Consider the following 27,779-nt stretch of genomic DNA (forward strand, 5'->3'; position numbering starts at 1 on the left):
TTGGCCTATAGCGTCTACACTAGTGAAAGTACTTTTTTTTCTTGTAATTGACTTTCTAGATCTTGGGTCTGTGTGATCCCATACGTCGACGTACAACATACGCGCAGTGCATGCAGCAAGCTATATCCATGTCGAGCTGAAGGCAAGCACTTGCTCTATTTTCTCTGAGGGGGAGGGGGAATCCTACGGGCTGAAGTTGGCTCAAGTCGTTGGAGCAGAAGCAAAAGCCGGCTGGGACTGAGAGAGTGGAATGCAGGTTGGTGTCGGTGTGTTGTTATGCAAGCGATATAGACGCTGGGTGGGAAGAGCTTTTTACTCGCACAGAGCTGGATGGAAGCACTACTTTATTATTCTGCAGGCCATCGGCGACTGAAGACATTGTCTAAAGCCGAGAAGACAAGCTCTGTCCTAGGATCAATCTACCCCGAGGTCTGAGAGAAGCCTAGTCGCTACAGCTTGTCAGGGCTGGTCTACTAACAGGCTCTGACCTGGCGAAATGAGGGAAAATGCACTCTCACCCTCACAGCAAGCATGTCTTTAATATGATGTTGAGGCACGTGTATTGTCTATCGGACTATTACTATCTGCAGAGCAGCCTAAAACGGAGAGCCATATGAAGCAAGGACGCGAGACTATCTCGAATATTCCCAGTTTTCAGCTCACAATGCTAAAGCTCAAGCTTGCACGGGCTGAGAGATACAAGGGAATTGCTTGTCCTGAGGCATGTTAAAGCCTCGTAGGCTCAAGAATGCATGTGTAAAAAAAAGACGCCGATCTGGGGGGCCAACTAAGTCGAGTAAATAAATATAGAGGAACTATGGAAAACCGGAGAGAAGCAAAAAAACAAATAGTGCTCTCACCAACCGAAGTCGAATCGGTGACCTTTCGATGGCAATTCTTTCAAGTTACAGTCGAACGTGATAACCAGCTACACCATGGTGAGTTTCGACAGTGGTTGACCACTGCGCATGGCTTGACGGAAAAAACTCGCGCTTATTTTGGACTAAAAGGGGTGAGCTTTTCCTTTTTTTTTTTTTGTTTCTGACGACTACAGGTGGAAGACGAGTAACAAGCTTGCTTGGGAGCATACGAGCTTCTCCCGCCTGAGATCTGTGGTCAGCCTTGCAGAGGGTTAATTCTGTCCGGTAACCAATCCGGCGTCGTTTGATCTCAGTGATTCCAGTAGACGTAAAAGAAATTCAAATCAAATCAAGCTTGCTTGGGAGCATGAACTTGAACTTGAATATATTTATTTAACGCCTACGGGAATCACAGAGATCAAACGACGCCAGACTGGTTACCGGACAGAACTAACCCTCTGCAAGGTTCACTATAGAGTTTTGGCGAGCGAAGCGCAATTGCTCCCAAAAGAAAGGTAGCAAAGAAAACCAGACTCGTACCTCCACACTCCCTCTCCCGATAAATCACCTTCTCCCCATGCCGTCCCCTCTCACGTCCCAATGCGGAACACCCTCCACTTAGGGTCTAGTTTTCCTGCCAGATATCTGCAGCTCTTGTCTCCTGTGAGGAGCTTTCGTACAAATCTCATGGACAGATTCTTCTCATTGTCTAGACACTCCCATGCATGGGTAAAGGTCTTGGCTTGGTCGCACCCTGCGACTGGGCATCGTATTTCTGCATTCGTGTGGTTGAGCCGCACGTGATACTCTTCAAAGTCGCCGTGTCCGGAGCGCGCTGCCAGGATCCGGGCGACTGTACCTCTGTGTAGCCCCTTCATCCAACCGATGTCATATGGTCTCGGCCAGTTCAGCGGTCCACCGAGATGCTTGATCTTCGGGCAGTTTTCTTTCACCCAGTTTCGGAAGTCTGCTTTAAAGGCTTCATTCCTCCACCTTCTAAGTTTCCTTCAATTTTTCTCTCTCCTGTCTCCAAAGTAGCTACCCTTCTTTCCCTATATGCTAGCCCTTTAGATAAGCACAACGTCTTATCAGATTATCCGGGATTCACCCAGAACTCTCCGGGGGGTCTGCTTTAACCAGCTTAGCGGCCAAATCTCTACAATCATGGTGATTTGATTTGAATATATTTAACGTCTACTGGAATCACTAAGATCAAACGACGCGACAATCATGGTGATTCTAGTCGGCGTTAAACGTACTCAAAATCAAAAAAAAGATGGACTTTTCCATTTCGATAGTGGGCAGACATTGAATACATTCCAGGGTTGATGAGGTAGAAAGCAGGCCTTAAATATCCAGTCAGTCGCTTTTGTGGTTCTTGTCTTTTCACAACCAAACGCGATTCATGTCTTTCGCATTGTGTTGCAGACGGACGTATGGGCCAAAACTAATTCAACTCATATACTAGTTAACAGCTGTGCTGTCACCAAAGCCCAAATTCTCTATTTTTATCTCAGTTGATGCTGGCTGCTGGCTAATGACCCAGCCGTTGCTGTTAGGTTAGGCAGGGTGGATGGAATGGGGGATTCTTGTGACCACGCAAGTTTGGGGGCTTAGCTTGCAGGCATACGAGCTACTAGCGACGAGAAGCAAGGTAGGCCGCGCATACAAAGGCAAAATAACTGAGTGGGAACCTAAAATGGTCAGTCAGTGTCAAAAGGTGACAGGCAGCGACAGACAGTGACGAAAGGCATGACAGCTATCCGGCCGATCAGAGAGGGCCGAATAGCGCCCCAAGCGCCTCTCTATAAGCATTAACTTACATGACTGACATTAGAAACTTGGCTGACAACCCCCGTACAAAACAAAACACCTAGGTGTTTCGTTTCGTATAGAACTCAAAAGATTCTCATTCAAGGTACACTTGAGCACTCTAACATGCCCTAGAGGCCCTGCTTCGTTTCAGCTGGGCTTACTGCGGCCCCTTCGCTCTGCCCCGCCCCCAAAGCTGTGTTTGGCAAGGCCTACCCACTACAGGTTGCTCCTACCCCCCTTTGTTGCGCTGGCTGGTCTTAGGCTTGGCTGTGGGCTTGGCTACCCGAACAGGATCCGCGTCATCAACCAAGCAGCGAACCAACACGACTTCTTACCCATCTGCATACGCAACGCAAGAGGAGTACAGCAGAGCAGCAGGGCGACAAGCCATAGACCTACCCGCCCCGCCGGCTTAGTCGGACGTTTGGGGCTGAGTTTGGTTTGGCTGTCACGGAAGATCTGTCAGAGCCAAGCCATAAGACAGACAGCTGGGGGATAAGGACATGCCATAATGTGGAAGTAGAAAAAGCCTGGCTGTCCCCACGTCCCGATGAAAGAAATTTGGCTGGCCATAACATGACAATCCGTGGCTCCATGTTTCTTCTTTGTGTCTTTCTAGCTTTGCTGTAATTTCTCTCATCTTGACACATCCATCATGCGCCCCTCATCCCTACTCCTCACTCTTCTTTCCGCTGTGGCACCGGCTGCTGCTTCGGCCATTTATCCCAGGCAAGCTATTGCTAGCAGTAGTAGCAGCAGCGGCTCTACCGCTGCCACCACCACCTCCTCCTCATCGTCATCTACCAGCTCAGCTACAGTATGCAACAACGCCGCTAGCCTCTGCGACTTGCAATACAACCAGATCACCCACATGGGAGCACACGACAGCTCTTTCCTTCGTGACGCATCGACTGGCTACTCCGAGTCCGGCACGCAGTATTACAACGCCACCATTGCGCTCGACGCTGGTATTCGCCTGCTGCAGGTCCAGGTGCATGTGGAAAACAGTACGCTGCGTATGTGCCATACCAGCTGCTCGTTGCTTGATGCCGGCCCTCTACAGGACTGGCTGGCTGATATCAAAGCATGGATGGATGATAACCCTACCGACGTTGTGACCCTTCTAATTGTCAACTCAGATGATGCCAGCGCAGCCGAATTTGGCTCTGTTTTCGAGGGCTCGGGAATTTCAACGTACGGATACACACCGACAAGCACTTCAGCTACCACGAACTGGCCGACTCTACAGTCCATGATCTCAGCCAACAAGCGGCTTGTGTCCTTTATTGCCGCCATTGACTACAACTCCTCCTACTCATATCTACTCAACGAGTGGACGTACATGTTTGAGACGTCATATGAGGTTACATCCTCTTCTGGCTTCAACTGTACCCTGGATCGCCCATCTACCATTAGCTCCGCTTCATCCGCCATTGCGTCAGGCATGATACCGCTGGTCAATCACTTCCTCTATGAGACTTACACCATCCTCGGCACTACTATATATGGCCCCAACCCCACCATGATTGATACTACCAACAGTCCCAACACCACCCTGACCGGGGCCCTGGGTCAGCACGCAGTCACTTGTCAGACAGAGTATGGTCAACAGCCGGCTTTCTTTCTGGTCGACTTTTGGAACAGAGGTCCTAGCATGGACACTGCCGACTCGCTCAACAATGTGACCAATCCTGTTGGTCGGACCAACACCGACCTGACCGACAGCACCGGATCTTCCAGCCCGGCAAACAGTCTGGACGGCAGCAAATGGGGCACGCTGTCCATCTTTGGCCTAGTCACTGCGGTCCTGCTACTGTAAAGCAAGCGGCTGGGCGGTTAAAGCCTATACTACGTATAGCGTCAATGAGGCCATCCACATGTACATGATGACTTTTAACGAATTTGCATTTTAGGAGGCATGTTTTTTTGATGATGAAATAGAGGCGTTCATGGCTAGGGAATTTAGGAAATAGCAACAGACTAAACAACGTGAATAGTGTGTTTTTTTGCATCATAATATAGAATATCAGGCTTACATCTCAACCTATAAACGCATGTTAGCAAAACAATGTCCAAAGCGCTTATCTATAGTACACATCCTATGCTGACATTTTACAAGATACGAAGTCTTACAAATATAAGCTACACATATAGAGTGAGAAAGCGGCTTGTTAATTAATTAGCAAAATTTAGAGCAAAACAGGTACAATGCACAATGGCCTATTGTATCGAATGGTCAACTATGCAGTAAACGCAAAGCCGCGGGAAATATCACATCATATCATGCTTAGCCTTGAGAACAGGAAAGCACAAAGACAAGCCCTAGTGAAGGGACGGCTGTCAAGCTGCTGGGACTGCTACGACCGTGCCCCGTGTGTATAGTGTACATATTACCTGGGCTGCATTACGTGCTGTGCTTGATGATATACTGTTATTCTCAGGCTGATGCAGGTGAGTCTGTGACTCGAATAGCGTTGTGTGGCAGACAACACGTCTCTTGAGTTTCGCATTCTCTACTGAACTGAGGTTAAGATAGAGGCCAGCATGCTTGAGCGCTTAGGCGCATAGACACTAACAGGAGTGAGAGTGAGAGTGTTTGTTAGTGGTGTTAGCGTTTCAGTAGAGGGGAAGTCGTTAGAGGCATGTGAGGACCAGAGTCGCCGCAAGAAAGCCTTGCTAGTTCAAGTACTGTCATCGGTGGATAGAGGTCCATCTAGGGCATGGAAGGGTGTGGGCTCAAGAGACGCTAGAAGGCTGGGGACAAGGTTGGGTCTGACAGAGGTAAGAAGGACATGCCGGTTGTAGCAGCTAGGGCAGTAAGTAGTATTAATGGCAGCTATTACGAGAGAATACTGGCAATGGGCCAACATAGAAGGCAGACAAACGATAAACCTACTCACTTAGGGGCTAAGACATGCCATGCCGTTTTATTCTCTATTCAACTAACTGCCCCTGTTAACCCATCCTATTATAAACGAGTGGGTGGGGGAGAAGGAGAGGACTAAAAAGAAGAGAAAAGCAACGGATTCGAGGTTTTCTGGTTTCATTCCCTGCGGCTTTTGCTTCTACGTCTCTGCATTCGTCTTTAAAGTCACTTGGTAGCTTTCAATGTTAGAGAGCTGTACGCCAGACGAACGGGCCTTGGTCCACGCCAGGCTACGAAAAGATATGGTTCAACGAGGTACAAAGGTGAGGCTTCGTAGGGATGCATGGTATTCTAAGAATAGAGAGATGGAGAATAGGGCTATGAATATAGCTTGGGGGTCAACTTTTCTACCCTTTGACGCTATTTTATTTGTTAGCTATCGTTTTTATCATGTTTTCCCTTGATGTTGTGAAGGCTAGAAATACGCAAACCAGAAATAATGGTAGCATGTGATGTGAATAGTATATAGGATAGAATTGTTATGTATAAATATGTTCGTAATATCGTAAGTCATTTATTTCATGCATGAAGCACCAAGAAAATAATGCAAAACTCGGGTGTATGAACACATTTGCCGTTTCTGCACTTGTGGCGTTTCCATCCAGTCTGGTGTCTTGGCCAGCAGCTTTTTTTTCTTGGCTATGTTGTAGGAGTCTCAAGACTTTGCAGCAACTCTTTACCCCCGTCGATCTTAGCCTTGGCCCGGGAGCGAGTAAGTAATGGTGACGGTAATCTCTTCCTTCGTTCAACAGGTTCAGGGCCATCATGAGTCATTGTGGCAGTCGTTTCTCCATTACTTTGTTCACTCACACCGCAAATGGCGGAATCCGTGGCTTTGGTGTTAGTAGCTTTGAGCAAAGACACTCCACCATCTTGAGAACACACAGATGGAGGCTGTTCACAGACCGAGCGCTCTATGCTGGGCTCCGGATCAGCTTCAAGTCGCATTGTAGTGATGGGTACTGGTTCTTGGGGTTTCACACGTGGCCCTGTTTTGGGCTCAACTAATGCTTTGTTTTGTACATTAGCTGTATGAGCGACTGTGTCGGTGTCAGCCTCCGATTCGAGTGCTAGCTGCTCTTCTGGTCCCCAGGACTGTGAATTAGAATCTTCAGAAACAACCTTCAAAGATGGTAGCTCAGAGTCTTCGTTCTTCTCAGCACTAAGCGTCACATATTGCAAGGTATCTAGGGCAGTAGGTGGTAGGGGACGGAGCCGAATGGGCGACTCGTCGCATCGAGGCCGTAGCAAGTCGAGAGACCATAGATTATTCATGGAGCCAAAAAGCCCATCGTGGATAAAAAAGGGATCGTGAGTCCAGGGAAGAGCCTTTAGCCCAGTACTAGAGTTCAAGCGTATTGTAAACGACATGTCAACCATGAACCCATGAAATCCATCTAGGACACTGCGACGAGGAGTATTGGTCATTGAAGGCATCTTAGAATGTGGACTAGATGGGGGCGATCGCGCCTGACTAGCCGCAGATTTTGTAAACGCGGAAGCCATACCATTTTCAGTTGAAAATGATGCCACTATTTGCGCCGCAGACATATTATTGGACAACGAGGACATAGTAGTGGAAACCGGCAAACCTTCAACGGCATTTCGCTTTCTGCTGCGAGGCTTCTTTGACTTGGCTATCAGGGATAGGCTTTTAGAAACCTCCACACTTCTCTTGCATACGTCATTCTCTGTCTTAGGGCTCTTCGAATAGCCAGTAGACAACTTAGGTTTAGAGCCTCGGTTTTCAAGCCCGCCGATTTCTGATAGAGGTGGTGGTCGGGGGGCGTAGCTAATGTGGTGTTTGCCTAAAACTGGCTCGTCAGGCAATGGAACACGAGCTCTAGGTGCCTCATTAACTGAAATCGTTGATACTGGTTTCTCTGAAACTTTTCCCGTCGTACTATCTTCATCACCAACACCATCACCAGAAGAAACAGCAGCCACCACCGGTTGTAGAGCATCCAAGACACAAGATGCCGAGGCTGGGACGGGTACATCTGAAGATGCTGAACTGTAGACCTCAGACTGCGCTGTCTGAGAATTCTTGCGTCTGACGTATTTACGCTTCAGTCGGAGTGGTGGAAGGTGTAGAATGGGCATGTTGTTGTCAGGCTGTGATCCAGGGGCGGCAAGCTCGGAGGATTCGGATGAGACCTCATGTGATTTGGCAAAAGCCCCCTGAATTGAAGCAGCCGGCTTCATTCCCTTTGCCGCAGCTTTGGCCTCAGATTTGGCCAGTCTCTCAGCGGCCTTGGCTTCTTCCTTGGCTGCCTTTTCGGCAGCCTTGGCCTCTTCTTTAGCAGCTCTCTCGGCCGCTTTAGCCTCAGCTTTTGCTTCCTTTTCAACCGCCTTAGCTTCGGCTTTAGCTTCCCGCTCTGCAGCTTTGGCCTCTGCTTTGGCTTCCAGCGCTGCAGCCTTGGCTGCATCTCGCTGTTTTCGTTTCCATTCATCCTCTTCTCCCAATGGCACCCACATCAGAGGAATGCGACTCTTTAGATCATCCACCCACGCATCACAGTCCCAAGAAACCCAGTAGTCAATGACGTCACCCCATATACTTTCAGGGGGTTTCGTAAAATTGATAAATACAACATGGCCACCTTTATTATGAACAGCCTTGGCGAACTCACGTACCATGACCTTCAGACCATGAACGCGTAGAGATGTTCCCATGATAAGCATCATGTCTGGTGCTACTCCCAGGTCGCTAGTAATGATTGGTGAGATGAGATGTGAGCTAGGATGCTCCTCACCATAGAGTACGATATCTGGTCGGAGTTTGCCAATACCTAGAGGACGTTTGCCGCGCTCTTTTCTTGCCTCGGTGGCCCCAGCACAGTGTGGGCAATCCGGTTGCTCGCCCCCAATAGTCTCTGCTTCGACAGGATCCCAATCGCATGACTTTCCACAAAGAAAACAACGCAAACTTTCCAAAGAGCCATGAAGGTATACACACTCCACACCCGTTGACTTTTGTCGTATCTGCAGAGCAGTCTTTGGCTTGTCCTCGTCTTCGTCATCTAGCTGAGAATCAGGGGGGCAATCATTCAACAATGAAATTTCAGATGGAAAACGAGATAAAGTCGGAGTGGGCTGGGAGGCTGATAGGACGTTCTTGGCTTCATCCGGGCAGTTCTGTTGACCTTCAGCATTCGAATTTACCATGATCATGCTTTCTGCACGCTGGAGCGTTGATCTCCTGGTAAATCTGCTTCTTGAACCTGGTCCATTTGCAAGCTCAGTACTGAGGCCAACCTTTTCCTCGATCATGTCAATGTTTTGTGTGTAGCATCGAACTAGCTTTCCACGATCCCGCAAATGGCTAATAAAGTGATGTGAAGGTGTAGGTATGGCTTCGCGTACTTTTTGCCGAAGGGTAGTAGCGAAGGTATAGAAGACAGAGGTCCGTAGCGGGTCAGACCAGATTTGTGCATCAAAGAGATCTTTACCCTTCAAGTTTGGAAGGGATCGAGGTAGCGTTTGAGAAGAAGAAATTTGCGAGTTTTCTTCCTCTTCACATTCAAGTTTCTCGGAGTCGTCACAGGAGTCCCATATTCCTGGCGGTGGAGATGACAAAGGAGATGACGCCAACCCTTGTGCGCCCATGGATATACGGTTCAAACGACCGGCCCTTCTTTGGCTAGGTGTGAATAAAAGAGGCTGTAGGATATCTTCTTCGCCAACAACCGAGCTGGTTTGTGAAGAGCTTCTAGACTCCGAGGTTGATGAATTAACGTCCCCATCTTCGCTTGTTCTCGGGCCGTAGTCACTAAGTCTTTGTCGTTTTCGAGATTGCGCCTCTGAAGATCCGGTGCTGTTTGCTGCGTCTCCCTTCGCTGCAGCATCTAGTTGGGCCTGGATAAGAGAGTAGAGACCATTTTCTGAGCGAAAGTCCTATGGAAGCAAGCACTTGTTAGAGTATAGACAACATAGATTGAAAGAAAAAAAAAAGTGAAAAAAAGCATAAATGACCAAGCAAACATACCGGGATTCCGGAGTTTGTGCTGATTCCGGCACCAGTAACGACGACTATGCGCTTTGCCTTCAGAAGCGCGTTTGCGATATCCTGCAGACCATGGCTATTGGAGGATGGAATTTCAATAGTAGGCATCGCTAAAAATTGGAGTTTAAGGCAGCAAAATAGCCGGTTCAAGAGATTCTAGACCAAAAAAACCAGGAAATCTTTTGCTCAAGCTGCAACAAAAAGGAGAACAGAGCTTAAAGCCCAACCCACTGTAGAGGAACGAGTTGTAGCTGGCTGGATCTGTAAATGTGCGAGAAACGTAAGAGTTATAAATATCACCACTTGGGCTAGGTATAGAACAGCACAAAACGTGCTACATGAGAACTGGCATCCAGTCGTTGGAACGAAGCGGCCAATTGATATTGAACAAGGAGATGAGGTGCTGCAGGCAGGACAAAGAACGCAACGTGGTGTTCCAAGTTCTAGCAATTTAAGCAGCCACCCTTATAAATAAGCGTTTATGCGACGAAATCGTCGATACGTATTTTGTTTCGACGTTGATTAGGCCGGTGAGATAAAAAAAAGGGGGTGGTGAATTTCGATAGGAGGACAGCAGAATCCAGGCGACCTCCAAGAGCAAAATAAGATGTTAAAGGAAAAGAAATTGCAGCCAGCCAACAGGGCCGCACACAAATAAATCGGCGTTAATGGCTATGATCTCACACCTTCTAATTGAAGGTTGGTAGTGGAGCTTAACGGCCCCGTTCCAGGAGAGCGACGCGTCTTGCGGGTAAACTGCGGCAACTCTACTGTTTTGCAGCGGCTCAGGTACCAACCAGCCTCGGCGAACTAATGCAAAAAAAAAAGAAAAAGCAAGACGCAAAACATGGGGTGAACCGGGATCGAACCGGTGACCTTTAGATAACCCGATAGACGGCAACTGAGGTTTGTGACTTCAGTCTAACGCGCTCCCAACTGCGCCACCACCCCTTGTAGGACGTGAAAAAGTGGTCTTATTTTGTATTATGTAGCAAAAAGGAGACAATTTTTTTTTTTTTTTTTTTCTTTTAGACTCCCAAGGAGCTACCGGCTGATCTCGCTACTGTCAACCCTCGGGAAAAGCCTCGAGAGAGTGATAGCGCGAAAGCTGTCGACACAGGCGATCGAACTACGGATCATCCCGCCACACTACGCGTCAGCGGTACCCAGAAGGGCGGCCACAGACCTGACCTGGAAACTGGCGGATGTCATCGTAGGGGAATCAAAGCTCAAGAAGATCACATCGCTGGTCACCTTTGATATCAAAGGCGCCTTTGACGCGGTCAAGAAAGAGAGGCTGATAGCCAGGCTGAGAAGCCAGCTATGGCCAGAATCCCTGTGCAGGTGGGTGGCGTCTTTCCTGACGGACAGGCAAGTGAGCCTTTCTGTGGAAGGAGGACTCCCAGTAGAGAGGAAAGTCGGGGGTAGCCTACCACAGGGCTCACCGGCCTCACCGATCCTCTACATGCTCTTCATGGCAGACCTCTTCAAGAAGATGCAGAGTCTTGGATACGCAGACGACGGCTTGATCTACGTATCATCACGGTCAGTTAAGGCCAACCTCCTGTCGATAGGAGAATGGCAACGAGATGGTGCAGCGAGAACGAGCTGGAGATCGACTGGAGCAAGACGGGATTCATGCACCTGTACAAAGGACGCAAAGCCGCAGGCATGAACGAGAAACTCCAGATGCCAGATGGAACGTGGCTGGCCCCGATGGACGAAATGAAGTGGTTGGGGGTCTGGTGGGATCCTAGCCTGAGTTTCAATAAGCACTGCAAAGAAACGATGGCGAAAGCCCGAAGGACCATCAACGTGCTTCGACGCCTCAGCAAAGTCTACTTCGGAATTCCACCAAAGTCCGCTTTGCAGGTCATAAGGGCCTGTGTGGTGCCTCAGCTGACGTACGCGGCCACCACATGGTACCCTATGGCAAGCAAGACAGCCCTGGACAAGCTGGAGGTTGTGCTAAGAGACGGAATCCGGGCAGCCTTGCCGGTCTACAAGACTACGAACAAGCCGAGTCTATACAGGTTCGCGGCTTTCCCAAGCCTCAGGTTAATCTGTCAAGAAATGATACGGGCGGGTGGGATACGCGCATACACATGCAACACAGACCATCCCCTGCACATAACAACGATAGACGGCACCATAGACAAGGCAAAGGCAATGCTCCCGTTCCCGATCAGAGATACCGACAAACTCCTGCCAGAGGGGGAGGGCCCGCCCGACCCACTAGCAGAGAAACTGAGCAAGGAAGAAGCGGCCAAGGCCCATCTTAAGCTGCTCGAGAAGGAATCTCAGGACACAATCTGGGTCTACTCAGACGGTTCGCGTGATAGCGACGGGAACACTGGTGCGGGCTGGGCCGTTTACCACGGAGGCAAGACCCTGGCGCAAGGCTCCGGGGCATGCGGGAAATACAGGGAAGTAGCGGACGCGGAAGCGATCGCAGCCCTCAGAGCAGTCAGGATCGCAGCAGAAGTTGCTCCACCACAAGCAGAGGGTCTGAATCTGTGCGTGGACAACCTAGGAGTAGCGAAACGCATCAGCAAGCGAATGAGGAAGCCAGGCACTTCCCAACTCGAGGTCGACGAGATCCGGCGCATCCTTGCAAAGTGGGAAGGCGGAACGGAATGCCTCTCGCTGGACAAGCCGGTCGGCAGGGTACACTGGGTCCCAGGGCACTGCGAAGTCCCAGGGAACGAAGCAGTGGACCAGCTGGCCAAAGCGGGATGCAAGAGTTCGGATCTGCTGGTTCCAGAGAGGACGATGTCTCTGGCGGCGGCGAGACGCTGGAAGAACGATGCATTCAGGGCCGACTTCAAGGACTGGATGATAGACAACTGCCCAAACACCGACCACCTTGGAGGGGCGCTGGGAATCCCAAAGCCATATAAGCTGGACTGGATGAGAGGGCTGAACCGGGGCACCGTCGCGAGAATCTTGGCGGCGCGCTCCAAACACGGCGACTTTGAGGAGTACCATACCAGGTTCAACCACCAGGACGCCGAGACAAAGTGCCAAGTGCCAAACTGCGGCAAACCGAAGGATTTCAGTCACCCATGGGAGTGCATAGGCAACGCCACGAGACTGGCGGGGAGGTTCGTAAAGAAACTCCTCAGAGAGGATAGGTCCTGTAAGTACCTAGCGGAAAAACTAGACCCTAAATGGAGGGCGTGTCGAGTAGACACATGACAGGGGACGGGCTAGCACGGAGGAAGGAGGGGCGTTTAGACGGGGTTTTCATTTTGTTTTCTGTTTTATGTTTTCTGCTTCCTGTTCTTTTTTTTTTTTTTTTTTTTTTTTTTTTTTTTCTTTTTCCTTTTTGTTTCTGACGACTACAGACGGAAGACGAGTAACAAGCTTGCTTGGGAGCATACGAGCTTCTCTCGTCCAAAACCCGTGGTCAGCCCTGCAGAAGGGTTAATTCTGTCCGGTAACCAATCCGGCGTCGTTTGATCTTAGTGATTCCAGTAGACGTTAAATAAATTCAAATTCAAATTCAAATTCAAATTCAAATTTTTTTTTCTTTTTTTTCTTTTTTTTTGTATATGACGACAGGAGGAGGGCGAGTAACAAGCTTGCTTGGGAGCATACATGCTTCTCCCGCCCAAGATCTGTGGTCAGCCTTGCAGAGTGTCAATTCTGACCGGTAAACAATCCGGCGTCGTTTGATCTTAGTGACTCCAGTAGACGTTAAATATATTCAAGTCAATTTTTTAGTCCGTCGTATTGCTGCGAAAAAGCAGTAGGTAGACGTAAAATCATACAACAATTTGTTAATTAAATTCAATTTCAAATTTTCGTCGTATTGCTAAGTAGACGTTGAATAATACAAACAACTCTTTTTTCTCCTTCACTAACGAAAACTTCGCTCTTTAGTCATCGTATCACCACGAAATACACACTAGGTTATCTGGAAGAAACCCAAACTCAACCCTTTTAGAAGTAATTGCGCTTCCCTCTTCCAAAATTCATAAAAGCTCAATCTACCCAGTAGCCAATCCGACACCGTTTAATCTGAGTGATTTTTTTCCACCTTGCCCTACCTCACAATGAGAATACGTCACTTACTCCCGCTGTGTGTATGCTTAATCAACACTGGTTCATGTGCAACTTTACCTTTTGTCATAAACACTTGGGGAGGCCCATTTACAGTCACTACCGATGCTGCCTTTGTGGCTCTCAAGTCTTCTGCCACTGCTCTCGATGCAGCTGAAGCCGGCGCATCAGCGTGTGAAGTCTCCCAGTGCGATGGCACAGTAGGCTATGGCGGATCCCCCGATGAACGCTGCGAAACAACGCTAGATGCCCTAATTATGGATGGCACCACTATGAATGCTGGCGCTGTAGCTGGCCTACGCAGAGTCAAGAATGCTATAGGCGTGGCAAGGCGGGTGCTAGAAGATACACAGCATACGCTGCTTGTTGGCGATCATGCCACTACATTTGCCCTAGAGAAGGGGTTTTTAGAAGTTGATCTAGCTACCGATGAGTCTAGGAGCATATGTTATGCGTGGAAGGAAAACAACTGTCAACCTAACTTCCGCATAGGTTTCGGCTCCGAATCATGTCCATCGATAGAGTCTTATACACCAGACTTCCCGCCTATCAAGCACAACACACCGATTATTACCCACAGTTTTCCCCAATCCCACGATACAGTCTCTGTTATCACCATCTCCGAACGAGGTCAAATGGCAGCGGCCACCTCCACCAACGGCGCAGCTCATAAAGTTCCCGGCCGTGTGGGTGATGGGCCCATAGTCGGCAGTGGCTCCTACGTTGATGGAGAGGTTGGTGGCTGTGGCGCCACGGGGGACGGGGATCTAATGATGCGCTTCTTGCCTTGTTATCAAGCCGTAGAGAATATGAGACGTGGCATGTCGCCATCTATGGCGGCCGAAGATGCAGTGCGTCGTATGCTGCGGAGGTTTCCGTTAATACAGGCAGGATTAGTAGTAGTCGACAAGAACGGTAATTTTGGTGCGGCCGCGTCGAATTGGGTGTTCACATACTCATGGAGGAGTGGAAGCATGTCTAATCCAGAGGTCGTCACGGTGCAGCCCATCGAGGTTCATAACGAACTATGAATGCTTTCTTTGTTTTGTATCAACAAACGATTATCCGCCTATTTTTTAATTAAGTATAAAATCCGGGTATTACAAAATGCACATACTGTGCCCAAATAATTAGTAGCAGTGGTTTCCCTTTCCTTCAAGCCCATTTTCCAAGGAAGCTCATCAAAATCATGCCCGAAATAAGGCCAAACATGCCAAGCGCCGTCCTGATAGGGCTGGAGTTGGCAAACTCGCCATGCATCCAATCAACGGCCCACATCTCAACCAGACCAACCCACAGAAGAATTCCAGCAGAGAAGGCATCCAGGGTACCAATAGCAATGATGGTCTCCTTGTCATTGCCATTGAAGTGGTTCAGAACACCGATGCCAATAGCCATACCGATAGGGGTCACCAGAGCAAAGGTTGATGCCAAAAGAAGCTTCTTGACCATAGACACCCGGGGGGCCTCAGCCATTGAGTGAGCTGGCGAGTCAATAACCTGTACCGCAGACTTGTCGTGGTTGTGCTCGCCAGTGTGGTGATGGCCCAAGCCTGCAAGGGCGGAAGTCTTTCCGGTACCCAAAGTGGCGATGCGACTGCCCAGGGCAATACCCTCAAACATCTGGTGGAAAATGATGACAATGAAAAGGGTCATAAATGCACTATCGCCAGTGACAACAAGAGTCAGGCCAATCACTAAATTACGTGTTAGCAAAGATGGCATAGCATCAAAAGGGGTTGTATCCAACTTACACAGTGAGTGGAAGACAATTCCAGCCTCCATAACAACAATATTGACCATCTCATTAGAAAGTGCGAGTTCCAGGGCATTCTGCTCGGGGTTTGCCTTGTTCTTTGACTGCTTCCAGTTGATGTAACGGTGGCCCATGTACTCAGTAAGAAACGACACAAAAACACCAGCCATCACAATAGCAGTGGCAGTAGACTCGTACTCTAGTCTACCTAAGCATTCGTTTTCAAACATGAGCATAGCGTGAGTGAGAAGCTAAATCGAAAATGTTAGTTCGTTGGCGTCTAGTTGTCAGCGGGGATGATCAGGCATCTCTTACATGAACAAGCGCAGTGGAAATGATGACACCAGTACCAAATTGCTTGAGGACCACGAAGACAAAGCCCAGCTTGTTGGGTAGAATCGAGGTGAGAAAGATGGGGCCAAATACACCTGGGAGTTTGTTAGAAAATTATGTACCAAAGATGAGCAGAGTAAAAGAAACACCGTACCAATAGCGCTGGTTGCCAGGATGACAAACAGAAGACCAACACGAAGCTTGACATCATAGTCTCTATCGACGCGCTCACAAGACACAGCAATAGCACTACCATCCTTGGGGACGCAATGCCTAATTTTTATGTTAGCAAAAGGAGAACAGGGCACCATCTCTCCGGCGAAGGATATGTAGCAGAACTTACTCGACACCAGCATGGAAGTGGCAGTCCATATCAGCCTTGGAAGTAGTACTGGTAGTAGAAGTGGAGCTCGAAGCCTCGCTGTCCTCACGGGTGAGGCTCACATCATTGCCGTTCTCGTCGACACAGAACCTGCAAACTTGGTTAATACGCCGACGAATCTAGTTCATATCTCAGGAGCGACATACAACTCGGAACCATGAGAATGGCAGCCATCATATCTAGTGGGGAGACTAGTAGCCTGAGTGACAGGGACGCCGACAAGGTACTCGACGGTACCAGCCATGCAATGACTAGTAATATGTTAGCGGGGTCTTTAGTGTCCGTGGTACAAAAGAAAAAAAGATAGGAACATACAGCTGGGAGCCGTGAGTGTGGCATTCTGACACGGCCGTGACAGGGGCCTCGGTAGCAGTGGTAGAAGTAGGAGGAGCGGTGGTTACAGCAGCAGCGGTAGTAGTAGTCGAAGGGGCATTGACAAAAGCAACCTCCACCTCGTTGCTTCCAGACATGCAAAAGCTATAAGATGTGTTAGTCTTACTGAGATCGCAATAGTGCAGATAGCTACAACCTACATCTTACTGCCGTGATTGTGGCACCCCGAGTATGACGTAGGGAGATCCTCGGAGTCAGTTACACTGCCCACAACATAAACCTCATCGTGTCCCGAGAAGCAGTACCTGTTTGCAGAAACAAGCACAAGAGAAAACAATATTAGCAAATGAGACACAAAGATATAGACAGAAGCAGTTCAATCTTACTGTGTAGAGTCTTTAACATAGCAATCAGAGATTGCAGAAATAGAGGTACCCTCGTCATGATCATGGTCATGGTCATCATGAGAGCTAGTGCCGGTCTCAACAGCAGTTGACTGGGCGGCAACAGCAGTAAGGCCTGCTGAGAGCAGAAACAAAAGACTTGGTCGTGTCATATCAACGATATCAGGCGACTTAGTAGGATAGAGAAGGAAGGTTTTGATGCAAGAAACTCTGCTTGATGCTTGATTTGGAGATAGATTTGCAAAGCAGGGAGGCAGACCAGAAACACACCAACGAAAGCGAAGTGATGAGTATGAGTCCTGTAACGAGTCCTGGTAGCACACGGTTTGGGGGGGGAGGGGCAGACTGCAGCTGGGCTGGAGAAAAGAGACAAAGTCAGCCTCGATAGAAACTCGGGCACGTCACGTATTAAATAAAGTTGGTCTGCTTATACCCCCGTCGCCCTTCCCCCGTGTCATTTCTTCCATGGACCTCAATAGACCAGCTTAAGCGTATGAGGGAGCAAAAGAGCGTGGGTGGCCATCCAGAGACAACCGAGCGTCGAGCTTCTCAGGCTGGTTCCTTATGCCATACAATAACGCCATGGACATGGCCGAACAAGGCACAAGAACTCTAGTCATCCTGGCTCTCAGGCAAGTACCTCGATGTCCTGACCAGGCCACGGGGAGACGCCGTAGGATGGACATGTCAAATGCCATGCCATATTAGCCAATGTTCTTTGATCCGTCATCGATTTGGCGGCCAAGTTTTGTTTCCGTTTTGAGCCCTTGATCTCTCAAGGCTGGCCCACCATGACCATGACAAGAACCCGGATAGCCTTTGCACCATTTTTGCAGCCAAGTTTGCTTGGCTTTTTGACAGTCTTGAGAACCCTGATGGATTGTCCGTCAAAAGCCCGTTCCTTACGATGACCAGCTTGTCTTGGCTTGTGGGTAAAAAGAGAATCCGCCGTCTTGGCCTGTGCTTGGCGAAGTTACTGGGCAGAAACAAGTTACATACTATATACTACGTGGGTAGCTATGCTGCTTCTGGGCCCGCAAGCCGGCAAAACATGTGTAGTACTTTGCCTGCTGGTGGGATGGATTACAGTCGGAGCGTGTACGCAGAAAAGAGTGGGAGAGCGCCAAAAACAATAGGAAAGGAAAGGAAAAAGAAGTGCAAAAAGTGCAAAAAGCGCCGCCAGTGACACAATAAACACAATGCTGCTCACCACATAGCCTATTACGTTTCCGTGTAGTAGATGGCCTATTAGAAATCAGCGATTTGCAAAACATTAAGCTTTTTTTTTCAGCATCTAAGCTTTGCCTTGTACACAGAGTTTCACTTTCGGCTCGATTTCTACTTGAAGTGTGGTAAATCACGAGTCAAAAACAGAAAAGAAAAAAAAAAAAACGTCACGAAATTTATCGCGCCTTCAAAACGCCGTCTCCACTAAAATATGAGGGTGTGCCTCCGTTTTTTTCTAGACGTCGAAATAAGCCCAAAATATTTTCAGCGGTGCCAGTTTTCTGCCTTCTAGATTCTCCGTCACAAGGGCACCCTCCCTGTAAGCCTGACTGTATTCATCCTACCCTCGATGCACTTTTGCACTTGTCTCTGGTTGTCTTGTTCTGGATCGTCTCAGCTGTTCCGTGCTGCAACTTTTCCATCCATAACCCTAGGCCATGAAACCCTGTGGCCCGACATTCACGTGCTCGAAAAACGGGTAGATGGACCCACCTGCTACGTACCTGTCTGGGCAGATGGCCGAGCTGCAACTATTTACAGCTATCTTCCCTGCCACTCTTCACTTGCACAGCTCAGCTTCATGTTATCTAATAAGAGTTTGAATCTTCGTGCAGTTTTTATACGCTCTGTTATATATCTCCAGCTCGTAGAGAGAGGCTCATAACTAAACTAGACTAGAAAACCCCTGCTAATCAAGAAAAATCGCTAAATGCCAGTCTTAAAGATCAATTAGGTAAGATATTAATTCTATTAGCTTTCTAGAATTACTTCTAGAACGTCTTCCAGATTCATGCCCACAAAAAGCCCTGTCAAACTCGATATCGCCATCGAGATTTGAACAACCACGCCATTAATATTCTGTCCGCCGCCTGTTAGCTCAACTACACCAGCTCTTTACAGAGCCAGAGCAGCGATCATCAGACCAGCCAGGGGAACAGCAAGCTGCTTAGCACCGGCAGTGGGGACGTCGGTAGCACCAACACCAGATCCAGAGGGGTTGATAGCACCAGTTCCAGTGGGGTAGGCAACGCCGGTGCCGGTAGGGTGAGCAACACCAGTGCCGTAAGCACCAGTGCCGTAGGCACCAGTAGCAGCAGCAGCGCCATGCTTGCCGCACTTGCACTTGCTGCAGCGGCCGCACAGGCTACCGCTGTTGCCAGCCTCCTCAGCGCGAACCAAGACAGAGGGTTTGGGCTCCATCTCGATTTCCTCGTCGTACTCTTCTTCGGATTCATCGGTATCCATGGAAGTAGCATCAGGAACGCTGCTACTCTCAGAAGAAGCCGCCTCGGCATTGGTAGCATACAAATTAGCAGAAGCCTGACGGACTGCGGCAACATCATCGGCATCTTCAGATCCACGCACAGGGTCCACTTGGCAAACCCATCCATTAAGCTCAAAATTGCATGAGTCAAACTGAGCAATTTGAGGCGACTGGGACCCAACAGTCTCCGTGGGAGCGGGAGCATTTGAGCTAGTAGTACTAACAGGTCCGCTAGTAGTAGTACTGTCAAGTCTGCTAGCTTCCTGTAGCATTTCCATGACCATGCCGTACAATTCATCTCTATCGACTACGCCCACAGCGCAGAAGTATCTCGTTCTAACCATGACGCAGACAGGGAACATGCGAATGTTAGGGTCATCGGTGCTAAGACTGTAATGGAAGCCACCTCTCTCGGAAGAAAGGGTAGTAGGGCGGGGGCCGCTACTACTAGAAGTGGTACTAGTAGGAGTAAGTGAGCTCGTAGCAACTGCCAGGCTAGCAGCGCTGAAGACGGAGAAGATAGTAGAGAACTTCATGGTGAAGGCAATTAAGAGAGGATTAAGGGTTGTAACAGACGCAACACTAGGGGAAAAGAGGAACGAAGAGGTGAAGACCGAATAAGAGATGAGCTTGGGGGGAATAAAGACAAAACAGATTCACATTTCTCGATAGGGGCCAAGGTCTTAAATAGGGACATCTCGTCGCCCAGTCTGACTCGTTGTCCCGACGCCCCAGCCATTACAACAGCCGGGCTTGCATGACAGTCCAGCCAGCCAGTCACCATTCAAACCATAAGGCCAAACCTCTACCTAGAGCTTAGAACTGGCGAGAACTTGATTTCTCTTCTATACAGAAATCTTACTGAAAGTCGGAAGTTCCGACCACACGTTTTGTGGAACCGTGACCGGGCCAAAGCTTCAGAGCACGGCGCGGCATTGTATCAAGGCCGGGAATACCGATAAAAGAGATTTCAATAAGCATCCGTGCTCGCTAGAAAGTGAGCGACTTTGAGGTGGTTTGTAGAATCGACGAGATGCATGGTGTTTGTCCCTGTTGTTACAGCAAGTAGCCTTGCCTCCAGCAAACGCATTTCCTTTCTCTAGACGGATATAAGTTATCGTATATGGCACGGAGGAACTTATCTTCTGGGGTAAACTATTGATAAATTAGGATTCCAACTACCGTGCGGCGCCAGGCCATTAAGTGATAAGAAGCTATACACACCTGGGATATGACTGCTTAGACTGACTGGGTGCCAGTGTTGGTATTTTTCCCAGCAGCCCCACGCCAACCGACGATCGGCTCGCCTCTCTATACGGGGAGTTTTTAGTTGGATAAAGCATTGTTTTCTAGTTGCGTGCGGGGTCCTGCCGTTCCTCATCTTGCTACTGTCCAAGAGGGTTCCCGTACTTGCAAGGTTGTGCAATAATGGAAAAGTTTTTCTGTTCTTTCCCAAGATGTTTTGCCGGCTATCTAGTTAGCTCCTCTCTGTTTTCTCTTGGACGCTTATACGGTGCAGATAACACCGTAGTTTGTCAACTCAAAAGATCTAGAGAAGGACCGATATCTGTCTCTATCGAGGCTTTGGCCCCAGGCAGGCTTTTTCTCGTAACCTTCTCAATTATTCTCGATCTTTCCTCACCTCAGCTAAAGCATTGTCCCATGAGTTGAGCGAGCGTGAATTCAAGATTCTTGTATGAAAATCGAGCTGAAGACGCTATTTCTACTAGCTCTGGAAAGCCTTTCTAGAGTCTCTATAGAGCCAAAAAAAAAAACAAAATAAAACTGTGAAAAATCAAGGTAAACTTGCAGAGAGCAAAGGGATAGCTGAACGCACAGCTACAACAGTGGGTTGTTTTCTTACAGGTCACCTATATCCGTGTTCCCTCCCGGCGTTCCTGCTGATTCGCTTTGTTTCGGTGTTTTGATACTCTGCAGGCGCATGTCCTACCTATATGGAAATAACAGCAAACAAAAGGGAAAAGGTAAATATCACATGACAAAAAGTTTAGTATCTGCTAACTAAGGTTTTCTCTATCTCCACCCTTTATCCTGAATGTTTGGCCGAAAAAAATTGGCAAACAAATAAACAAACCAAGTGTACTAACCATGTCACTGTTTTTGTTAGGGTTAGCATTAATATAAAACACTTTTTTTATTCTTCAACACCTTCCCAGCCACTTAACCAACTTGAAATCCACAATTAGACGCCTCACGATTTCAGGCTTGGGGAGGGGGCTATTTCTTAGCCTGCATTAAGTGCAGCCGAAGCTACCGAACTACTTTAACTCAAAGCATTCAGGTCTCTGATTGATCAACTCGATGTTTCCTAAGCTGCCTTATATTTCAGCTAGGATGTCTCGTACTAGATTTGGCGCCCTCCCGCCCCCCTTCTCATCCAGGCTAGGCTAAAGGTTGTTGCCAGAGGCCGTTTTTTGGCCCCATTCATGCCGTCTGAAGACCTCCTGCGCCACACTCCATGAAATACTTGATACATACGAACTACTACTGCTACATACTACTATGTGCAGTCTATCTTCCTCGTACCCTTCTTGTACTCTAAGAGTAGCTTTGCGTACATCTATTTGACCATCCCCCTACCTCTCTGCCTTCCCTCTCTTCCGGCCTTCCCCCCCCCTCCTTCCCTTGTCATGTATGGTCCTTAGCTACACAAATAATCGGAGGCTGACAGCCCAGTATAATAGACGTATCTCCCTATCATCTAATGACCATTTATTTCATACTTCCTAGTCTAAAGTTAGCCCAGCCTGAAGCAAACTCATCACCGTTCCTGCATCGCCATCTGCTTATTTACTATATATACATAAACATTCATACTATTATATCAATCACACATTCTATCCAAACCCGTCCCAATACTCAAGTCCTGAATATCCACCATGCGGCCTTTCACGAACAGGTATTATTGCACTGCATCACTCTTTACGAAAATGGCGGGTGGCCAGTGGCTAATATTTACTAACCTGCTTTATTAGATCGAGATCCACCACCACATGGAGCCGCTATTCCGAAGCCCAAGAATCCATCTACAAAGGCGTTGAACAGCCGTCCTCCGTGCGCTACGACCTTGACAGCGAGTCGACCCACGCCAAACCTAATCCATTTGCCTCCCATCATGACTACGACACCAACGATGACAACGACTTCAAGGTTGGGCTTACACGGCCGCGTAGAGGCTCAAAGCTATCTGCCATGAAAGACAGCACCGTTTCCACAGCCAAAAACCTTATCTCCAACTTGCCTACCATCAGCAGGTCCAACAACTCTGCCAGCAGACGTCACTACACCGATATGCACAATGCGCTTCCCGAAACCAACCGTGAGGACTCTCAAACCGATCAATTTCCACCATGGCAGCTGTCTACCACAGCCACTAGCCCAGGCTACCACCACAATAATCCCAGCCAGCCTCCCACCTTTCAGTTAAATGGAAACCCTTCCCCCCGCTTCCTCGGCAGCCCTTCCTCTGGCCAAATATCGCCGTGCAGCGGCAAAAAGGATATGCGTTCTCGTCTTGGTTCTGCCTCCCCAACAAAGTGGATCAAGAACCGCAGGGGCAGGGCATATTCTGCCCCAAACCAGACCTATAAAGTGCCAAATTTGGCAGACTACAGTGCGGGTCACGAGCCTGTGCCTGTTATGACTATGAGAAAGGACACACAGAGTGCCAGCACTGGCGGCAGGCATCTGCAACCACTGGAAACAGGTGGATATCCTTACGCACGGGACAGCTACGATGCCGACCGCGATTTTGGTGAGGGGGAAACTGAGCAGCGCAGTTTGCTGTAATATCTATGACAAGTCGATTTGCCTCCAAACTGAAATCATGCTGGTGGGGGGCTCATCTCGGCTAGAGATGGGTGAAGTATTGATGCAATATCTGCAATCTGCTATTAGCTATTTCGGTAGAGAGGTTTGCTTTGCTTCATGATGTCTAGAGCTCTCTATTTTCTCTTTTTTCTTGTCTATTTTCTTTCCCCTTTTTTGTGTTATAGATTAAAACTTTAGAATTAGAAGCAGCCTATAAAGGTACGAACTTACACAATAACAATAACAATGAACCAAAAACCAAATTCCCTATCAGTCCATGAGCCCATCAGACACACACAAGCAGTTGGTAAATTTCACTGTGTGTTCCCATACTTAGGAAACTCATAGCACCCATGTCCATCTCGATTCACAGAGTAGAGTGCAAGCCTGAATTCTTGTGGCAATAACAACCAGAAGCCTCGAGCGATTGTGGCGTAAGAAATCATGACATTATACAAAACATTAGTATACAAAAATAGGTACAATAAGAATATGGCCAAAGTATGTTGCATGATGTGATGGTGCAAAGACAGGTGCAGGTGCAGGTGCCGGTGCCGGTAGGTGTAGGTAGGTCCAGGCTTTCTTCGCAAAACACACATGAGCAAATGGCAAAACCAAAGGACCAAAAGGACAGGGAATTAATGAAACACGAGGGTATGGTATAAAGCATTAGTAGATGGCGCAGCACATGAAGATAAAATATCCTCTTAAAAGATTAGAATGAAGATGTAGATAGAGCAAAAAAGAAAATGCAACAAGACCAAGAAAATACCCGGCAGGCTTTACCGTATTATTCTAGACCAGAAAGCATCTTTTTTCTTCTTTTCTTCCTTTTAGGTCATAGTGAACACCACGCCATGTTTCTTCATTATATATCCAAGCCCTCTTGGGCCAAATGCTTCGCTTGAATTATCAGTCCACAGTCGCTCCAGCACTAAAAGTGCTTGCTTCATCGAGCAACTCTTGAATTTGGCCGCCATGATACCATAGCGGAACGTGCCTTTTAGCCACTCCTGCTCTGTGCAGGAAGCCAAAACCATACAGGGAAACAGCATCATCATGCCAACGTTAGACGAAAGTGCAACCGAGAGGAGCAGCGGGAAGGCCATCTCGACGCGTAGCCGTACATCAGCAATCACTTCCTCCTGCGAGTACAAGTCGTTGTAGTACAGATTGTGCAACACGATAATAAGCGTGTGCTGGTACACAGAAGATGCGTTGCGCCAATCCATGCGCATATTGCCGTCGTCGTCGGGGTCTGTCCAGGTTTCCACGCGGCGAAGAAGGTCGCGATAGCGTGCAAATACCTCAATACTAGCTATTCCGTTCGCTTCTTCCTGAAATCGGTCCCGGCCAAGATCAACAATCTCTGGAATTATCTCCCACAAACTGTGGCCTATGCCTAGGAAGCCGCGATATGTGGGGTATTTCCGCAAGAAAGAGAGGTCGCGCATGAAGTAGTCAATAGGGATCTTGGGGGCTCCATAGCAAAGAAGCGTGGAAAGGGCAGCCATAGTACCACTGTAGCAGTAGCATTCACATACGAACCCAAAGATCACACCAATTTCAGAATGTGTATCTTTGGGAGGGTCTTCTATGAGGGACAACAAGATGGTACGGCAAGCTATAAGATGCATGAGGATATTTCCTTGTGTTCGGCCGGCCAGTGTCTAGAGAGAAATGCGACGTTAGTATGCTTTGTGCAAACATTTATAGTTGTACAGATGCAGGTTTATGGCCCTGACTACAGAACACACACGACATCAGATGCGGCAATTAATTAATTTGTGTCACGGTAGATGTAACAGGCGAGGTATGAGGGCAGATAAAAAAAGGGATCTAGAGCCCTCGTCATCGTTCCTGCGTAGACAAATGGCACGCCAAGTGATGCGCACGTGTGGATCTCGCTCAAGGGCAAAGGGTATTATAATTAAGGGAAATGAAATCGATCACATACCTCGAAAAGGTTCAGCAACATCATGATGGTGACTAAAAAGACTCGGTCAGTTTTCGAAGTGTAACGGCCTGACCTCAGAGCTGGGCCCAGCCGGCTCAGTACGACCGAATAATGTTGGCGTGACACATCACCCAGTGCTGGATTCACCGAGTCTTCAAAACAGAAATATGCGCCGCCTGTAGCCAGGATAGCGTGGAGCAAAATGTCGTCCTTTGTAGCGAGCGGGAGCACATGTCGGCGGAACGGGTTGATCGATTTATCACACGTGACCAGTTGATCAGCTACGGTATCCAAGTAGTGCTTGAAGAGCAAATGTGAGCGAGGATCAAAGTCCATGCCATCGGTGAATTGTAAAGTACGGTGCAAAGACCCAACCTCTAGAGCCCTGTTTATATTCTCGGCGTGGGTCAGTGTGCGTTTACGCCGGTCAGCAAAGAGGTTTTGCAAAGCCATCTCTTTTGACTTGGCCTTTTTGTTTTTGAGGTGTTGCTTTCGGATACGAAGGCTGCTAGCGTCGGTATTAACGGCGTTCTGCTCATGGCCGGTAGCATCATCATACAACACCTCTATTGGCCGTGATTTTTCAGAGATGAATTTAGCAAACATCGCCTCCGGTGCATCAGCCGATCCGGCGTTTAGATCATCATAATTAGAAATAGGTGAAACAATGCCATCTTCACTGACATTCACATAACCTGCTATCATGATAGGTGTTGGAGGTCTAGCCCCAGGAGGAATATTCTGCAACCCGGAAGACTCTCCAGGACCTTGGTGGAGCTCGAAATTATCCTCTTCATTATCCAGAATAAATTCTTGGCCCTCAAGTAACGGCTGTGTGGCTTTCGTGGATGAAGCCCCGCCTATCAGCTGTGATATACTCAGGGGATTCATGCGCTGGGTATTTTCATAATCCATTGAGGTCATACCAGGTTGCTCTTCTTCTGGGTTCGTGTACGCTTCATATTGATCAACAGGGCCTAGGCCTCGAGGGATTTGCGCGCCTTTCATGGGGGCCACGCCATATCCAGCCATGGAGTCGGTATTTCGTTCGTTGTTGGTGGGTGCTGAATAGAACTCGACAGACGAGCTACTAACGGTATATGCTCTTGTTGCACTTGGCGGCGAGTCTGATGAGGCCGGTGCACTCACTGGCATTGAACCAGGAGGCTCGGGAAAATAGCTTAGCTGTGGTAACCCCATTTCAGGTTGTGTTGGAGGAGCCGCGGCCATGATGGGGGTTGGTACGTGAGAAATAGGCGGTTCGCCCTGGGGTATTACGGAGGCTCTAAGGCTAGCTTCATGTGGTGCTGGGACGTATGGTTCGGGGCCCATGGGAGTTACGGAATGGTGCATCGCCGGGCCATATATCTCGGCAGAATTATGGGGATCAAGATTTGGAATTCCATAAAGTGTAGCGTCAGGTTGGACCACATCTGCAGAAGGGGCGGGGGCCTGTAGCATAAGGCCTGCAGCTGTCTGAGACTGAGGAGGCAGATTGAAGTCGGTCAACGAGGAAGAGTCTTTAGGGAATCCAGGGGCATGAGGAGGTACAACGCCTGTGGGTCTTCTAGAAACCTGTACTGGAATGATGCCAGGAGCTGGGGGAGGGGTCTTGGGCACATGGGAGAAAGCTTGGTTGTCTTGCGATTTCCGCAGTGTTGGATCATGGATAAGCACAGGCTCGGTGAAAGAGCTGCTAGTGTTGTGCTGAGGAGCAGGAGCAGGAGCGGAAATGTGTCCGTGAGCTCCGGTAGAAGTGGAACCTTGCCGAGCAGAAACTTGAACAGGTGCCATACAAGGGGGTGGAGGAGGAGGGGGCGCAGCTATGCCACCAGATAAAGGCATCCCAGAGGTAGAGTCTGCAAAGCCTACCCCGACACTCTGGGCCGCTGAGGATGGGGCTTGTGCGGGCCCATCATAGAATTGGTTTGATTTGTTCGATGGCGGCCATGTGCAGATTCGCTTTCCCAGCTCGCAGCCGCCACAGATAGGCTTTGCTTCATCGCACTTTTTGCGGCGAGAGCGACATGTCAAGCAGCCATCTCGCGACCGAGAGAAGTGCGATCGCGCCTTGGACGGGAACGGGGCAGGTTTGGATGGCATGGCTGTAGCGGCGAAAAGGGTCGGAGAGAGAGAGTGTGTGTGTAGAGCAAGATGATTAATCGTTCAGGAGTCTTGGAAAGGAGCAGCGATTATAGCGGTGAAGATCTTGACGGCGTATCGCGTTAGACAGAGGGTAGGTACGACGTGCTTATGGTGGTATCTGAATATAGGTATCGCGGGGTCGAGGAGACTATCGGGCAACGAATGCATTTTTGTATCGGTGCAGCACCAGGTATTTGGGGAGGGAGACAAGAGCAAGCTACAGATATGCTATAGCAGCCATACTATCTCAGCAAAGCCTCGCGGTTGGCCTGGCAAAAGAAGAGCAGTTGATGCTCAAATTCTATCGAGAGTGCCAGGGAGGGGATGTTCCAGCAAAAATGAACGAGACGCCAGTCGCATGCGCAGCTTAAAAGGACGGGCAAGCTTTTGGCAGACGAAGCAGGCGCTAAAGGGTGCTAAATGCATGAGATAAGGTGGCCCCACTTGAGTCAAGCGAAATGCGCCGCCCGAGTAC

General features: G+C 48.8%; 7 protein-coding genes across 7 annotated transcripts; 3 read left to right on the forward strand and 4 right to left on the reverse strand.

Moving 5' to 3' along the window:
• Nucleotides 1-3,330: 3,330 nt before the first annotated feature.
• HOO65_020445 (PI-PLC X domain-containing protein) lies at nucleotides 3,331-4,494 on the forward strand (the record flags this gene model as incomplete). The annotated part of the gene is made up of 1 exon (XM_071000069.1): nucleotides 3,331-4,494. One exon carries the CDS (start codon nucleotides 3,331-3,333, stop codon nucleotides 4,492-4,494), a length of 1,164 nt encoding a protein of 387 aa, XP_070861083.1.
• Nucleotides 4,495-6,240: 1,746 nt separating this feature from the next.
• HOO65_020446 (NAD-dependent histone deacetylase HST3) lies at nucleotides 6,241-9,715 on the reverse strand (the record flags this gene model as incomplete). The annotated part of the gene is made up of 2 exons (XM_071006352.1): nucleotides 6,241-9,498; nucleotides 9,590-9,715. The coding sequence occupies 2 exons, from the start codon at nucleotides 9,713-9,715 to the stop codon at nucleotides 6,241-6,243; spliced, it is 3,384 nt and encodes a 1,127-aa protein (XP_070861084.1).
• A 1,366-nt stretch (nucleotides 9,716-11,081) lies between these two features.
• On the forward strand, nucleotides 11,082-14,703 carry HOO65_020447 (putative double-stranded RNA/RNA-DNA hybrid binding protein; the record flags this gene model as incomplete). The annotated part of the gene is made up of 3 exons (XM_071006338.1): nucleotides 11,082-11,152; nucleotides 11,206-12,746; nucleotides 13,769-14,703. 3 exons carry the CDS (start codon nucleotides 11,082-11,084, stop codon nucleotides 14,701-14,703), a joined length of 2,547 nt encoding a protein of 848 aa, XP_070861085.1.
• Nucleotides 14,704-14,827: 124 nt separating this feature from the next.
• HOO65_020448 (Zinc transporter 9) lies at nucleotides 14,828-17,032 on the reverse strand (the record flags this gene model as incomplete). The annotated part of the gene is made up of 8 exons (XM_071006535.1): nucleotides 14,828-15,369; nucleotides 15,427-15,679; nucleotides 15,744-15,856; nucleotides 15,916-16,034; nucleotides 16,105-16,233; nucleotides 16,290-16,394; nucleotides 16,459-16,620; nucleotides 16,863-17,032. The coding sequence occupies 8 exons, from the start codon at nucleotides 17,030-17,032 to the stop codon at nucleotides 14,828-14,830; spliced, it is 1,593 nt and encodes a 530-aa protein (XP_070861086.1).
• A 1,969-nt stretch (nucleotides 17,033-19,001) lies between these two features.
• On the reverse strand, nucleotides 19,002-19,907 carry HOO65_020449 (uncharacterized protein; the record flags this gene model as incomplete). The annotated part of the gene is made up of 1 exon (XM_071000070.1): nucleotides 19,002-19,907. One exon carries the CDS (start codon nucleotides 19,905-19,907, stop codon nucleotides 19,002-19,004), a length of 906 nt encoding a protein of 301 aa, XP_070861087.1.
• A 2,364-nt stretch (nucleotides 19,908-22,271) lies between these two features.
• HOO65_020450 (uncharacterized protein) lies at nucleotides 22,272-23,181 on the forward strand (the record flags this gene model as incomplete). Its single annotated transcript, XM_071006980.1, has 2 exons — nucleotides 22,272-22,291; nucleotides 22,368-23,181. 2 exons carry the CDS (start codon nucleotides 22,272-22,274, stop codon nucleotides 23,179-23,181), a joined length of 834 nt encoding a protein of 277 aa, XP_070861088.1.
• An 854-nt stretch (nucleotides 23,182-24,035) lies between these two features.
• HOO65_020451 (C6 zinc finger domain-containing protein) lies at nucleotides 24,036-27,262 on the reverse strand (the record flags this gene model as incomplete). The annotated part of the gene is made up of 2 exons (XM_071006377.1): nucleotides 24,036-24,872; nucleotides 25,160-27,262. The coding sequence occupies 2 exons, from the start codon at nucleotides 27,260-27,262 to the stop codon at nucleotides 24,036-24,038; spliced, it is 2,940 nt and encodes a 979-aa protein (XP_070861089.1).
• Between the last annotated feature and the right edge of the window lie 517 nt (nucleotides 27,263-27,779).

This window comes from Ceratocystis lukuohia, assembly GCF_044167205.1.
Source record: "Ceratocystis lukuohia strain C4212 chromosome Unknown Supercontig2_pilon, whole genome shotgun sequence".
Lineage (NCBI taxonomy): Eukaryota > Fungi > Ascomycota > Sordariomycetes > Microascales > Ceratocystidaceae > Ceratocystis > Ceratocystis lukuohia.